Source organism: Geotrypetes seraphini, chromosome 1 (genome assembly GCF_902459505.1).
Source record: "Geotrypetes seraphini chromosome 1, aGeoSer1.1, whole genome shotgun sequence".
In the NCBI taxonomy this organism is placed as follows: domain Eukaryota; kingdom Metazoa; phylum Chordata; class Amphibia; order Gymnophiona; family Dermophiidae; genus Geotrypetes; species Geotrypetes seraphini.
In genome coordinates this window covers 447,810,106-447,826,200 of record NC_047084.1, presented here as the reverse complement: position 1 = coordinate 447,826,200, position 16,095 = coordinate 447,810,106, and the positions used below count along the sequence as shown (strand labels likewise).

At 40.5% G+C, this 16,095-nt stretch overlaps 1 protein-coding gene across 1 annotated transcript in view; it reads left to right on the top strand.

The window, feature by feature from the left end:
* HAUS6 (HAUS augmin like complex subunit 6) overlaps window positions 1-16,095 on the top strand; it is a 206,432-nt gene that overhangs the window by 165,100 nt on the left and 25,237 nt on the right. Inside the window, exons 14-16 of the mRNA XM_033920660.1 lie at window positions 1,441-1,626; window positions 8,207-8,339; window positions 12,614-13,690. Coding sequence (XP_033776551.1) covers window positions 1,441-1,626; window positions 8,207-8,339; window positions 12,614-13,690 — 1,396 coding nt within the window. The remainder of the gene's footprint in view (window positions 1-1,440; window positions 1,627-8,206; window positions 8,340-12,613; window positions 13,691-16,095) is intronic.

Below are 16,095 nucleotides of genomic sequence, written 5' to 3'. Positions count from 1 at the left end.
AAGCTCCACTAAAGTTTCTCACTTGGAAAGTAGTTTTTCTGGTGGCCCTCACGTCTGCTCGCAGGGTCAGTGAGCTTCAGGCCTTGGTGGCGGATCCACCTTTCACAGTATTCCATCATGACAAGGTGGTCCTTCGCACTCATCCGAAATTCCTGCCTAAAGTGGTTTCTGAGTTTCATCTCAACCAATCTATTGTACTTCCAGTGTTTTTTCCGAAGCCTCATTCTCATCCTGGAGAATCTGCTCTTCATACGCTGGACTGTAAACGTGCTTTGGCTTTCTACCTGGATCGCACCAAACCACACAGAACTGCTCCTCAACTTTTCGTCTCCTTTGATCCAAACAAGTTGGGACGACCTGTATCGAAGCGCACCATCTCCAACTGGATGGCAGCATGTATCTCTTTTTGCTATGCCCAGGCTCGATTACCCCTTCACTGTAAGGTCACAGCCCATAGGGTCAGAGCAATGGCAGCATCTGTAGCCTTCCTCAGATCGACACTGATTGAGGAGATTTGTAAAGCTGCCACTTGGTCCTCGGTTCATACATTCACCTCTCATTATTGTCTGGATACTTTCTCCAGAAGGGATGGACAGTTTGGCCAAACAGTGTTACAAAATTTATTCTCCTAAGTTGCCAACTCTCTCACCATCCCATTGAGGTTAGCTTGGAGGTCACCCACTAGTGAGAATACCTGCCTGCTTGTCCTGGGATAAAGCAATGTTACTTACCGTAACAGTTGTTATCCAGGGACAGCAGGCAGCTATTCTCACGTCCTACCCACCTCCCTGGGGTTGGCTTCTTTGCTAGCTACCTGAACTGAGGAGACACGCCCGGACCATCGGGTGGGAAGGCACTGGTGCATGCGCGGTGCGGGCATCTCGAAACATCTGAGTTTCTTCAAGAAAAATATGCTTGTGAGACGTCCATATCGGGGCTCTGTCGGATGACATCACCCACTAGTGAGAATAGCTGCCTGCTGTCCCTGGATAACAACTGTTACGGTAAGTAAAATTGCTTTCTCTACCATTATTGACCAAAATGAACAGGGGTCTTTTTATATTGATGTTGTCTTATATTTGGGCCAGTGTAGTATATATCATAAGGCGGTATCTCTATATTTTTCATTGTTTTCCTATCTTGTTTGGTTTAATTTTATATCCCACTTTTCCAGAAGTCTTAGTATAACATCATTAAAAACTAATCAATTTTTTTTTTTTTATAAATCTTTATTCATTTTAGATTTTTCAACAAGTGTATAATACAATCATCATTCAATATACAACATCACTTAAAAAAAAAAAACCAAAATCAAAAACTAATCAAATATATTAAATAAAAAACATCTTAAAAGGCAATTTTCGTAAATGGATAATTGTTGAGCCAGCCCTGGATTGGTTCCATAGACTGAGACTTCCAATGTGTGTTTGTTTTTTTCAGGATGTACCTTACATGACTCCAGATGTGAAGGCAAAATGTATTGCACAAAGTGCTTCAGTATTGGGAATGGATAAAACGAAATCAGAAGATATAAGGAAGATAGGGAAAATTTTTGTGACCCAGAATATATTTCCAGTTAAACAAGATGATCCTCTCATGAAAGCACGTGAGCAGCTTGCTGAACAGGTTCGTAGTATATTGTAGCTTCTGATGGCATGTAACACCTTTTAAGATAGAATTATTTTTTCCTCAGTGCTTTCTTTCTTTATTAGCAGCAGTAGTTATAAATCACAAAGCTTCATACATGAATAAAAACTCATTTGTGTTTCATGTATGCATGGATGGTTTGTCAAGAGCATTTTGACTTCCTGTGATTTTCCAAGGGCTGCTGAGCAGAGATGGTAAAGAAAGGAAAAAGCATCTTTTGCAGCAGACTGGCTAATCTACTGAAGAGGGCTTTAAACTAGAATGGTTGGGGCAGGATGAACAAAGCCCTCAGGTAAGTGAATAATTAAATACTCTACACACAAGGGAAAAAGGGGCAATGTCTGGAAAGCAGTATATACTAGTGCCTGTAGATGGGGAAATAAGATTTTATATTTAGAAGCTGTGATGAAAGAGGGCTCATTTGGATTTAGTAGTGATCGCAGAGACACGGTTTATGGAAAACCATGACTGATAGAAGTTGCTCAGGAGAGGGGCTTAGAAGAACTACAAATAGCTACTAAAAGAATGGAATACATGGCCTCTAGATTGGAGGATTTAGATAACAGAGGAAGGCGTTTGAATCTGAGAATTTATAGGATTCCGGAGGGAGCAGAGAAGGACAAATCTATGCAGTTTATATAGAATTAGTTAGTACATTGCTTTCTGGAATCTTCAGTGCAGCCCCAATATGAAATAGATAGAGAGCATAGAGAACCGAGGACTAAACCGTATATTAATATACCACCTCGTGCCTTTATTGTTAAACAGCTACTTTTTTCAAGAAGTTGATTATGTTCTCAGAGATGCCAGACAGAAGAAAATATGTCGCTTTGAAAACTGGAATATTTGGATTAATCTGTATCTCAGTGCAGAAATGAAGACATGGAGAGAGCTTTGGAATTCTAAACAAGTGCTGGGAGCCCATGGTATCCAAACTGGATTAAGGTACCTGGCAAAATTGATAATCTTTCAAAATGGAAAGTGAAGATTTTTTGAGTCTCGTACAGAAATTGAGGGTTTTCTCAAATCTTTGGATTATACAATTAAACAACCTATACAACCACTGAGTAGGTCCATGGAAAGGCAACAGAATTCCAACCCTGTAAAAGGGCAGAAGAAAGGTTCAAATGCCACAAAAAGTTGCTCTATTAAGAGGCAGAGTGTTAAAGTTATAGCATGGCTGCTGGAGTTGAAATTCACACTGACTGAGATGCAAAAGCTCTAGAAAGGTCCCTGGGGAGCTGGGTTTTGTGTTTTTTTTCGGGGAGGGGGTGTCTAAAAAGAGGGATGTGGCTATTTTGATGGAAAAAAAATACCCTTTACCTTGTATGAAACTGAAGGGGACAATTTGGTTCAGTATTCATAGATTAAAGGTCAGTTTGACACTTGGGAATTTACATTTCTAAATTTCTATGCACCTAGTTGACATAAGGAAAATTTTTTCCCTAAAATATTTTAAAACATCAGAGTGCAGGCTACTGGTACATTTATTGTATGGGGTGATATGAATGCTACATTAGGGAAGCTGGATAGGACGGGAAAAAGGACCAGGCAAGAGATTAGGCAAGGGAACATTTTAAAGTGATTGTTGCTTAATTATGCCTTGGAGAATATTTGGAGGGCTGCCACGTGAGCGGACTGCTGGGCAGGATGGACCACCGGTCTGACCCAGCAGAGCAGCAATTATTTTGTTCTTATGTACAGAGTCACAAAGAAGATGGTCCCTGCTCGAAAGAGCTTACAATCTAAACAGACAAGATAGACAAACAGGATGCCAGTCCCAGAGGACTCCTGGACTGCGATATACACCTATACTCAGTCCTCCTTTCTTATTACAAGCTACAAACAACTTCAATGTCAGATCATTCATAGGGTGTATTGGACACCTTTCCACATGTTGCGCATTACATCTGATCATAAGGGGCTGTGTTGGAGAAATTGTGGATAATCAATCTCTGATGGGATTGCCGCCTTATACAGAATTTCTGGATACAAATTTTAGACTATATTTGACATTGGGCTAGAGAAGATTACATGCAAAATGGATGTGTATACTGGGAAAAGCATCCCAGCAACTGGTAGGAGGGAAATCACAAATTAACGTGTTACAAATTTTATTATTGGCAGCTAAGACGTACATAGTGAGATACTGGAAGACTGCCCTTGGTCCTACTGTGGAGGCTTGGTATCAAGTAACTGCAGAGCTTAAGTCTTTTAATAAGCTTACCCTAGATCTTCAGGGTAAAGGGAACAAGCATGTACACATTTGGTCTCAATTCATGTTTAGATTGTCCCATTTAAGTTATTTTGACAGTTGAATGATAGAGAAAATTTTGCCCTTCAAGCCTGCACCACGTGGTAAAAGTCTGAGTGACAGTAAGATGGCTGCTGGATATTCAAGCCGTAGAGTCTTTGTCAGATGCAGAATCGGGCTTGGGCAGAGTCTCCATATACTTTATCTTGCCCAGTAAAATCTGAGACGAATGGAGTGCAATCCTGGATCTGAAGTCTCAATGCAGCACTAAAGTATCCATGGTGCGGACCTTGTGCAATATAGCCTCCTTAAGTTTAAATTTAGAGAAATATGCTTTAATATCTTTAGTCACATTGGATCAGGTCTTACCCAGAGCGCAATGTGCTCGATCAATTTTTTTTTTTTTAATTTCTTTATTCAGTTTTGCATATTACAACAAGTGTATCAGAAAAATTCATATAATCTTATAAATACACACTTGATTTTCTTCATGAACACTTTAAGTACAATATATCATACTTATATTCATATTTTATAATAATTTAAATATTATGTAATACATTTAATATATATGACAAATGTAAATAAAATAGAAAACCCCCCAATCCCTCCCTACCTATTTCAGAAAATCTAACCTAATATATCAAAATATATTAATTAATTCATACATATTATGAGATAAATAAAATCATACCCACCCCCATCCCCACTTAACAAATATCTTATTATGGGAAAATGTTATTAATCATTACAAAAATCTGCTAATGGTCTCTAAATCTTCTGAAATGTACCAACGTAACCTTTCTGTGTTGCTATTGTGCGCTCCATTTTATATATATGGCATACCGAATTCCACCAAAAGTTATAACTTAATCTGTCATAATTTTTCCAATTGTATGTTATTTGTTGAATTGCTACTCCAGTCAATATGAATAAAAGTTTATTATGTGACGAAATTTGACTCTTTTCTGTCATTGTTGTACCAAATAAAATAGTATCATAAGTCAAGGCTACTGGATTGTCCATCATCCTATTTATTTGAGGCCAAATTGATTTCCAAAATAATAATATAAATGGACAATAGAATAAAAGATGATCTAATGTCCCAGCCTCAAGATGACAGTGCCAATATCTATTAGACTTGGAGCTATCTAATTTTTGTAAACGAACAGGGGTCCAAAAAGCTCTATGCAAAAGAAAAAACCATGTTTGTCTCATAGATGCTGAAACCGCTCGATCAATTTTAATCCGGTATGGCGCTAACGGTACCCCTTCTTCAGCTAAAATGTGGCCCACTAGCTTTGTAACAATTTCTGCATGAGCGGACTCTGGCATTTCAGGAAGTCCCCTAAAGCGTAAATTAGATCTTCTGCTCCGATTTTCTAGGTCTTCCAATTTGTCTGTTAATTCCATCTTTGTAGCTACAACTCCTTTCACAGCGTTGCACCATAATTAAGGATTATTATCAAATTTTTCCTTTTTTATCTTTTTATTTCCCCGTTCTTTCCCCTACCTGTTGTATTTTTACCATTTATGTTTTCTTTTATATATACGATTGTAGTTCTACCCTTTCTTTCCCCATGTGTCTGTTAGTCTGTATGACTTTATTTATTATTTTGTATGATAATGTGTTAAATTTAAGTATCCTTTTATAATTAATCTGATGTATCTATTTTTTATCTGTAAATCGCTTAGCAAATTAAATTAAGCGATTCAATAAGTCAAAAATAAACTTGAAACTTGTTCATCCAACTGCGCTTCAATCTCCTCAACCCGAGTCCCCAGATGTTTGATTTCAGTTTGGAGATCTGACGTCACAAGAGACGTCAATTCAGTGCGGAAGGCCCACCAAAACTTTGCGGATCTCCTGCATCCACAATCTAATCTCATCCAGGGGCTCCGGGGTCTGGGACTCCAAATTATCCATCTTTACTCCATTGAGAGCCGCACGTGGTTGCAAACCCTGCTGCACCATTTTGTGTCCCTGCGATTGCTGTTGCTGCTTCTCCAGGTGGAAAGCATAGTCTTTCAATTTCTGTCAGGCACCTTCTTCCAATGACATTATAAACGGATACCCCACAGATTCTCCAAGGTACCTCTCTATAAAAGATTCACAGCACTCGATCCAAACTCTGAAAAAGCTTAGTTTATTGCTTGGCCAACACGGAGCTTCACGTTCAGGCAGCCATACAGAGCGCTGACGTCACTTCCTCCCCAACATTTGCTCATTTCTGATCTGAGGGAAAAGGGGTTACTTTCGAAAGCTAATCATAAACTACATTGTTAGTCCAATGAAAAAAGGTATTTTTTTCCCTTTGTTTTTGTTTTATTTCTACATATTACCTTACACACTGAGCAATTGGAGGGCAGTCCAGAGGTAGGAGAAAGAGAGGAAAACTATGCAAATGAAGCTTCCTGCAAGAGATCTCGCATAAAGGGATTGACTTCCCAAATGTTCATGAATAGAGTGTGGGTTTACAAGAAAAAAGATTAACAACCTAATCTTTCCATTTGCTTGAATTTCAAGTTTAGCTTAGATACTGTTTATAATGCCACAGAGCTGCAAAGTGAAGCAATTTTTACCAGCTTGTACTGCCAAGCAGTTCTTGATGATCTTTAACCAGATACATTGCTGTAATTTGCATCCCTCTAATATGTTTCACAGTTTGATGCTGGTTACTTCCATTTAAAAAAACTTTTGATCATATTTCTGTATTTCCTTCCATGTGAATATATTATATTCACAAAAACAGTAAAGATGTCCAAAAACAGGTGAGCTGGTATGCTGCTTAACTTTCTTTTATTCATTCAGTGATTCAACATGTACATGTTTTGGTCCAAATGGCCTGCATCAACCATGCCCATCACCAACAAAGTCTCACATAATATAGAAAGAATCCAAATCTGGGCGACTACTAACAAACTAAAATTAAACTCAACTAAAACCAAAGTTCTATACTTCAACACACCCCAGCAGACTCTTCGATTAGGCAAGACCCTCCCTGTAGAAGAATCCTCCAAAATCTTAGGTTGCATCCTGGATTCCACACTTACCATGGAACCATAAATCTCCAGTCTCTGAAAAAAATCCCTCTATATCTTTAGACTACTAAGGCTAATCGGACCATACTTTCACCAATACCACTTTGCCTTAGTTGTACAACTGATGATACTACCACAACCGGACTACTGCAACTCCATCTACATGGGAATCAATACTACTCTGATTCACAAAATACAACTCATCCAAAACACCACTATCAGACTAATCTTCAACCTGAGAAAATATGACTTGATTACAGACTTCACCAGGCAACTGCAATGGCTACCTATTCCATCACGAATAACCTTCAAAACTGCATGTATCATTCACCGTATACTTTACGGAAACTGCGACTTCTCTCATCCAACTCTTCTCCAAGGCATGGTCTACTTCCCGCAGAACCCTCAACAGAATACTTCTAAATCTCCCTTCCACAAAAAATCTGCAATATATACGTGTTTTCCATTCCATGCTCACCTTTCTAGGCGTAAAAACTTGGAATGACCTTACTGAAATGACCAGGTCGGAACCTAACTACAACATATTCTGGAAGAAACTAAAAACTCATGTATTTGACACTTAATCACCTGTATCTTCTCCTCCACCCCTCTCCCTACCCCCCTCCTACCCTCCTCTTCTCTTCTCCACCCCTCCTCACCCTTCTCCTTCCTTACCTCCCTTTTTAAGTTGCCTTGAGCCTACCTAGGTATGAGCGACACAGAAATAGAAGATTAGATTAGAAATATGCATGGATCATTATATATGCTTTGGTAGCATATTTCCATATTTTAACATTTTTTATTTTTATATTATGATCTGTTATGGCAGTTTTTGTTTTACTGCAGGGTTTACATTGTCCTCATTTTATCATGTTTTATGTTTCTCTTCCTGGTGGTTAATGTATTTGTTTTGGCTTGATTGATTTTATTGGCTTTTTAATATGATGCATGTTTGTGTTCATTAAAGTTATTTAAGATTTTATTGTTATTTGTTTTTGGGGTGTTTTTTTTTTTTTTAAATTTCTGTTCTACATGTTTTGGTAATTATGATTGTGTGTCTTGGGTTTGTAGATTTCTGATGCAGGCCAGTTGGACCGAAACATGTATATGTTGAGTCATTGAATGATTAAAAAGTCATTGAGCACACCAGCTCATATGTTATTTTTGGACATAACTACTGTTTTTGTCTGCACGATTGTCTTGGAGGTAACTCTCCTGTTTTGCTCACCAATATATTATATTCTGCAAATGTATTTCTTGCAGGTTGCTGATGAAATTGTGTCAGATTCCCCCAGGAACACTGCAGGAGGAATGGAGATAGATGATATCATTGGTTTGCTGGCTTCTAATCCTTTCTTAACAAGAAAACAGATCCCAAGAACACCAGAAAACTTAAGTATGACTTGTGATCATATTGTTTATTTATTCAATTTCTCCAGGGGAGCTCAGAACGGTTTACATGAATTTATTTAGGTACTCAAGCATTTTTCCCTTTCTGCCCGGCGGGCTCACAATCTATCTAATGTACCTGGGGCAATGGAGGGGTCAAGTGACTTGCCCAGAGTCACAAGGAGCAGCGTGGGTTTGAACCCACAACCCCAGGGTGCTGAGGCTGTAGCTTTAATCACAGCGCCACACACTCCTCTGTTGCAGTAGCAGATTGTTTTTATGTTTGTTTATTTAAGATTTGATATACCGCTCCTGCATTTTATTGACCTAAGCAGTTTACAAAGTATACAGTAATCTTGCTTTAAAGATTATTCTTGCATGCTTTTTGCAATCATCAAAACCTGATAAAGCTCCTTCAGAACTTGAATGGCTTCCATCCTGTTGTATTAATAGGGAAGGACTGTAATTTAGACAAGCAGTTTGCTATGATTAACCAATGGAGTTACTTGATAGGCTAATTCCTTCAGGCCTTATTTATGGCCTATCAATAGTAATAAAGGGCAGACACTGTGTTCAATGCAACCAATAAACTAAAATGTGTCTATACAAAGTTTTGTGCTAGATAAACCAGTGAGCTATAGCGCTAATTAACAAACTGGCCTCAAAATCCCGAAAGTTATTACTCAAACCAGAGCACAAAGCTCAATGAAGAGTCCCATGTACTATCGTTGGCCATCGGGGACGGGACAGAGAGAAAAAGACTTCCTTACACTACAAGGAGAAAAAAAGCCTCTGACCAAAAAATCCCCTGTTCAAATCTAAAGCTTCTACAGGTCATTTAATACAAAACTGGAAGGCAAAAAGAGTAAAGTCACATATCTGCTGAGCAGTCTTGAGGCTCACAGAGTTCCATAAGTAATCTCGATAGCTAGAAGGATGCTAGATTGCATAGGGAGAGATATGGCCCTTAGGGAAAAGGAGGTATTAATGCCTCTGTATAAGACTGGTGAGACCTCATATCATATCTCCCCTGTCCCTCCTTTCCTCTAGGGTATACATATTCAGGGCTTCCAGTCTCTTCTCATATGTCTTATGGCGCAAGCCTCCTATCATTTTCGTCACCCTCCTCTGGACCGCTTCAAGTCTTCTTACGTCCTTCGCCAGATACGGTCTCCAAAACTGAACACAATTCTCAAAGTGGGGCATCAACACCTTCTTCCTTCTACTGGCTATGCTTCTCTTTATACAGCCCAGCATGCTTCTGACAGCAGCCACTGCCTTGTCACACTGTTTTTTCGCCTTTAGATCTTCGGACACCATCACCTATCTCCCCGTCCATGCATAGAAGCTTCTCACCTCCCAGCATATACGTTTCTTTCCGATTATTAATCCCCAAATGCATTGCTCTGCATTTCTTTGCATTGAATTTTAGTTGCTAGACATTAGACCATTCCTCTAACTTTTGCAGATCCTTTTTCATATTTTTTTCACTCCCTCTTCGGTGTCTACTCTGTTACAAATCTTGTTATCATCTGCAAAAAGGCACACTTTTCCTTCTAACCCTTCAGCAATGTCACTCACAAACATATTGAACAGGATCGGCCCCATCCTGAAGGACTCCACTGCTCACCTTTCCTTCATCCGAGCGACTTCCATTAACCACCACCCTCTGGCATCTGTCCGATAGCCAGTTTCTCACCCAGTTCACCACTTTGGGTCCTAACTTCAGCCCTTCAAGTTTGTTCAACAGCCTCCTATGAGGAACCGTATCAAAGGCTTTGCTGAAATCTAAGTAAATTACATCTAGCAGCTCTCTGGTCACCCAATCAAAAAATTCAATCAGGTTCATTTGGTACGATTTACCTTTTGTAAAGCCGTGTTGCCTCGGATCCTGTAACCTATTAGATTCAAGGAAGTACACTATCCTTTCTTTCAGCAACACTTCCATTATTTTTCCAACAACCGAAGTGTGGCTCACCGGCTTGTAGTTTCCCGCTTCATCCCTGTGACCACTTTAATGAATAGGAACCACATCCGCTCTCCTCCAATCCCCAGGAACCACTCTCGTCTCCAGAGATTTGTTGAACAAGTCTTTAATAGGACTTGCCAGAACCTCTCTGAGCTCCCTTAGTATCCTGGGATGGATCCTGTCTGGTCCCATCACTTTATCCACCTTCAGTTTTTCAAGTTGCTCATAAACACTAAACTAAACTAAACCTTAAGTTTGTATACCGCATCATCTCCACAGAAGTAGAGCTCAACATGGTTTACAGGAATTACTAAAGAAAGGAACTCCAATGGGAAGAAGAAGGCTTGGTAAAGAGGAAAGAAAGAGGGGACTAAGTAGAGTGGAGAGGGAGGGAGTGGTTACATTTTAGAGAAAAGCCAAGTTTTCAAATATTTTCTGAAGCGTTGGAGGGAGGTCGAACTCCGAAGAGGGGCAGATAAGCTGTTCCACAGCTCGGTGATCTTGAAAAGGAGGGATGTTCCAAGTTTTCCTGTATGGGATATGCCTTTTAAAGAGGGGAGGATAGTATGAATTTTTGAGTGGATCTGGTGGAGTTAGGATTCGAGGAGAGCCATGATAGTGGAAACAGGGGAGGAATGATGCCGTGTAGAGACTTGAAGGCTAGGCAGGCGCATTTGTAGTGAACCCTGAGGAGAACTGGGAGCCAGTGAAGCTTAGACAGAAGCGGGGAGACGTGGTCAAATTTGCTTTTTGCGAAAATTAATTTAGCTGCGATGTTCTGAATCCGCTGAAAACTGAGAAGACTTTTCTTTGTTAGGCTTAAGTAGATGGAGTTGCAGTAATCCAGTCTAGATAGAATAATGGATTGAACGAGGACAGCGAAGTGTTGTTGGTGGAAGCAGGATCTGACTTTCCTTAGCATGTGAAGGTTGAAAAAGCATTTTTTTACTAAGGAGTTGAGGTGATCGTTGAAGGACAGTGTAGAGTCGATGATGATTCCCAGAACTTTGCTTGAGTGCTCAAGCTGCAGTTTTGTGCCAGAGGATAGTGGGATGAGGCTGGGCAGCTGATCTAATTTTGGGCCTAGCCAAAGTAGTTTTGTTTTGGTCTCATTAAGTTTCATTTGAACGGTGAGAGCCCAGGATTGGAGATTTGTTATACAAGAAGAGATGTTATCAGAGAGGTTGGTAAGGTTAGAGTCGGTCTCGAGGAGGACAAGGATATCGTCGGCGTAGGTGTAAAGTGTCTCGAAGGGGAATAGTTGGAGGAGTTTCAGGGAGGACATATAAACATTGAAAAGAATCGGGGATAGAGGTGAACCCTGAGGAACTCCGCAAATCGGTTTCCAAGGGGAGGATGAGGTACCATTCATGTTAACGAAGTAGGAGCGAGAACGTAAGAATTTTGAGAACCAATCTAAGACTGTGGAGTTTATGCCAATTTCAGAAAGTTGGAGGATTAGTATGTCATGATAGACAATGTCGAAGGCTGCAGAAAGATCAAATTGAAGAAGGACAGCGAACTCGTTGCAAGAGTGAAGATGTTGGACTTTTGAAATTAAAGAGGCCAAAAGGGATTCGGTGCTAAAGTTGGGTCTGAAGCCATGTTGGTAGGGTAATAGAATGGAGAATCTCTCAAGATAGGATGAGAGTTGGGTAGCTATGATGAACTCCAGCATCTTGGTCAGGAGACGAATGTTAGCTATTGGGCGATAGCTGGACGGTGTGGAGGGGTTTAGATCAGCTTCTCTGTGAACGGCGCAGAATCTACTTCATTTTCTCGTGTAACTTTGCCAGACAATCTCGGTCCTTCTCCAGGATTTTCGTCTGTGAGTATAGAACAGAAGTATTTGTTTAGCACATTTGCTTTTTCCTCATTATGGGTGAAACTGAAAGAAGCCAAGAGAGAGATACGTCTGGTGAAAGCACAGGCGGAAGAACAAATGGCTAAAAATGTAAAAACGGGAGACAAAAATTTTTTCAGAGATATTAGTGAAAGGAAGGAGATGAAAAATGGAATTGCTAAACTAAAAGATGCTGGGAACCAATATGTAGATATATATATAATGTTTTGTTTTAATTTTACATTTTGAAATTATAAAGAAATTGGAAACTTTAACCACGTAACCAGATTTTTTTTTATAGTAGTAGTTCTGACTTATGGTTTAAGATGAAATAATATGCTACACTGCCACCTGCTATAGCAATGTTTTCTTTTTCTCTAGTATAAAAATGTTACTTTCTCTTCATAGACTTTGTGGTTAGAATTTAGTGCGGCATTGCATGTCATAATGACATAATTTTAATATTTAGTTTCAGACATCAGAAGCTCATGGAGAAAGGCTATGAAGACTGAAGACCCTCTAGAAATGCAGAAACATGAAACACAAGAAGTGCGAAAGGAATCTGAAATAGAAATGGATTTAGTGCACTGTAACCAGATAGACTTAAGCTTGGCATGCTTTCTGTCCACATCTCATATTATAGATCCTAATGATCCTTTGGAAGTGCAACCTTCATTAAGCTGGGAGAAACCTGTACCCTGTGAACCAGAAGTAATTAATTATACTGATGAATTTAAAGTATGTAGCCAAGCTACTGGACTGATAAGACATGAAGGGCCATCAGAATATGAAACCAAGAAAACAGTTTTTGACAATTGTACTAAAGAAAATGAACTAGAAGCAGCTTTTGACTTGCCTATTGCACATAAAAGCGCACATATAGGTGATAGACCATGTGCTGATGTTAAGATGATTAATGTTGTCCAGAAAACCTCTTTGGTAAGTCAAGCAAATAGCTCCCAGTGTACAACTTTATCTTGGGATGCGTCTCAGATGATAGGAGATGCTGATGATACAGACAGTCATGATGTTATCCAATTTAGTATCCAGCATGAGACGCTTCCAGAAGAAGTTGAAAACCTAAGTCTTAATAGCTCTAGGAGCTTAGAAACTGATAATGAAGAGCAAAGCAAATGCATAGAAAATGAATGCATTTTTTCAGAAGATAAAATTGCAAAAGCGCAAGCTATCTCCAAACCTAAAATGGATATACAAGCAATTCGATGTAGGTATGAGGCACTGAAAAAGACATTCAAGAATACAATAACAGATTATGAGGAAGGCATCTACCAGTCCCCTGTAAGAAGATTTATAAAACAGAGGTCAGAGTCAAGTTTACCCCAGAAAAAAGTAGATCTGGAAGACTGTGACATGTTCAGTCCCATAGACAAGTTTTCCACTCTAGATTTTGATGGTTTGAAGACACCTTCTCGCTTGTCTATGGATGAAAGAAAACTCTCTCTCCCTCAGTTGATGTTGTTTTCTCCTGTAGAAGAGGATTTCAGTTCAAGAAAACATGAAGTTCTTCATACTTTGAAATCTCCTGGTAAGCTGTTTTTGTGACTTCATGATAAAAAGCCTAAAAATTCACCCACACTGCAATTCTGGTACATCCTTTCCAGATTCAATACGTGAGGTGTCCAGTTTGTAGCCACAATCCACTACTTGCAGAAATCCAACACTTTTCTCACCATGTGCTCCTCTTACTACTGAGAGAGAGAGAGCCACCTACAGTTTTCAGTTTCTGCAAGCGATCTGCTCTGCATCTTTTTCTTATTTTTTGTGATTTTAAATTTATTTTCAGTGGCTTCAGTGCTGTGTGACTCCTTGCGGTGGTCTTCTGCCAGGTTGCTACATTGCCAGATGTCCCTCTGCAGTGCTCCTCTATGCTGGCTACCACAGATCTGGTTTGCCTTAGTTTGCACATGGATACTATGCATGACCTGTCTTCCTGGCACTGCTTCCATCCTGAATGACACGGATACCCTTGGTGGGTCAATATAGCGTGTTATCTCAGAAAGTCTGGATCTGGATGAGGATCCTTCCATTCGCAGGCTCTTCAAATCTATTTCTATCCACCATTTCATCACAGATGCCATAAAAGTGATCTATTTGCTTCACAAAGAACCGTTGGGGGACCTGTGGAGCCAGTCTGCTGTGTGCCACCCCGTTTGGGCTTGGAGTCCATCCCCTTGGGAGATAGCTTACCTTCTGACTGTGTCAGAGTTTTAAGCTTGGGCTGGGTGTGTTCTGTGTAACAGCCTTCTGGGTATCAGGGCGCAAACTGCGTTTCACGCCCCCGATCATTTGGAGATGTTCTGAGGGGGGCAGAGTTCTCGGTCGGGGTCTATCCGACTGGCAGTCCAAAGATCTTGAAGTTTAGTCCTTTTGGAGCTTTTCTGAGGCAGAAAATCTTTTCTTACATTCAGCTGTAGTAAAAAGAACTGATAGACAAGCCACTTAAGTGATAGTGAGTACACCTCCATTATTTCCTAAAGGAGACTTGGGGATGGTCTGTAAAACTGATTTTTTTTTAAAGGGTTTCTAAGGGTAGGGTTCAGGTTTCCCACCTCCCTAGATCCAAAATCGCTATTTTTTACTTTTGACATTTCTTTATTTTTGCCGTTTTTGGTGCAAATTTGCTAGTGGTGGCCATCTTGGATTTTTATCAATCTTTTTTTTAAAGCTTAAATTCTGCCTCAAAACCTCTTGGTTTTGCTTAAAATCAGTAGGGATGGACTCTTCAGTCCTAATATGTTGACTACATGTTTGGATGTCCAGCGCAGGAGCATCTGTGTGCCGCAGCACACTTGGGGAGGGGTTGAGAGCTGGCATGGGTCCGGGCTCTGGGTAAAAAATCCCAACAAATGCCCATTTTAGATCATGGTGCCAAGCACCTGCGCACTGAGTTGGGGGATTCCTTCTGAACAGTGCCAATGGCTCAGCGAGACTCGGCCACTGCCCCACGGTGTGCCTTTTCTCCAGAATTTGTTCAGCTCTTGTGGAGAATGTATTCCATGGACCCAGCTTTTTTGATGCAGCAGGTGAGTACATCTCCTGCTAGAAAGCAGGTTGCTAGATTGCCAGATGTCCATCTGCAGGGCTCCTCTATGCTGGCTTCCACAGATCTAGATTGCCTTAGTTTGCGCATGGATACTATGCATAACCTGTCTTCCTAGCACTGCTTCCATCCTGGATGACACGGATACCCTCGGTGGGTCAATACAGCATATTATCTCAGAAAGTCTGGATCTGGGTGAGGATCCTTCCATTCGCAGGCTCTTCAAATCTGTTTCTAGCCACCATTTAATCTCAGATTCCATGAAAGTGCTCTATTTGGAATTCCATCCCTCTGCATCACAGTGTTCAGGCATGAGCCGCTCTAATGCTCTGACCTCCCTTTTTCCAATCTATCTGGAGTTCACGGGTCCGATTGCAGAGCCATGGGATAACCCCAAAAGCTCTTTCCGGCTGACTAAAGCTATACCTAGGCTTTACCCTGAGGCTCCTGAATTTCAGCAAACCTTTGAGTAGCCAAAGGTGGATTCCGTAATGGCACAGGTTTCTATGCGCAAAGCCTTCCCTAGAGATGAAGGTGTGGTGCTCAAAGACTCCCAGGATCGCAGAGTGGACCTTATCTTTAAAAAAATAAAAAAAAACTTTTGATATGGCTTTTTCAGGTATCAAGGCTGCTGCGGCTGCCTCCTTTGCAACATGAACATGTCACACAAGATTGCGTCAGGTGCCCTCTGCAAATGAGGATGCCTGTCCCCAGCTAGTGATGGAAGGCATGGATTATGTGATGGATGTCCTCTAGAATATCCTACAAGTTCTCAGTAAAGCCTTGGCTTCTGCAATGTTGGCGCGCTGGACTCTTTGGATCCTTCATTGGACAGGTGATTCTGCCTTTAAGGTGAGACTGAGCAGACTCCCCTGCAAGGGCCAGCTGTT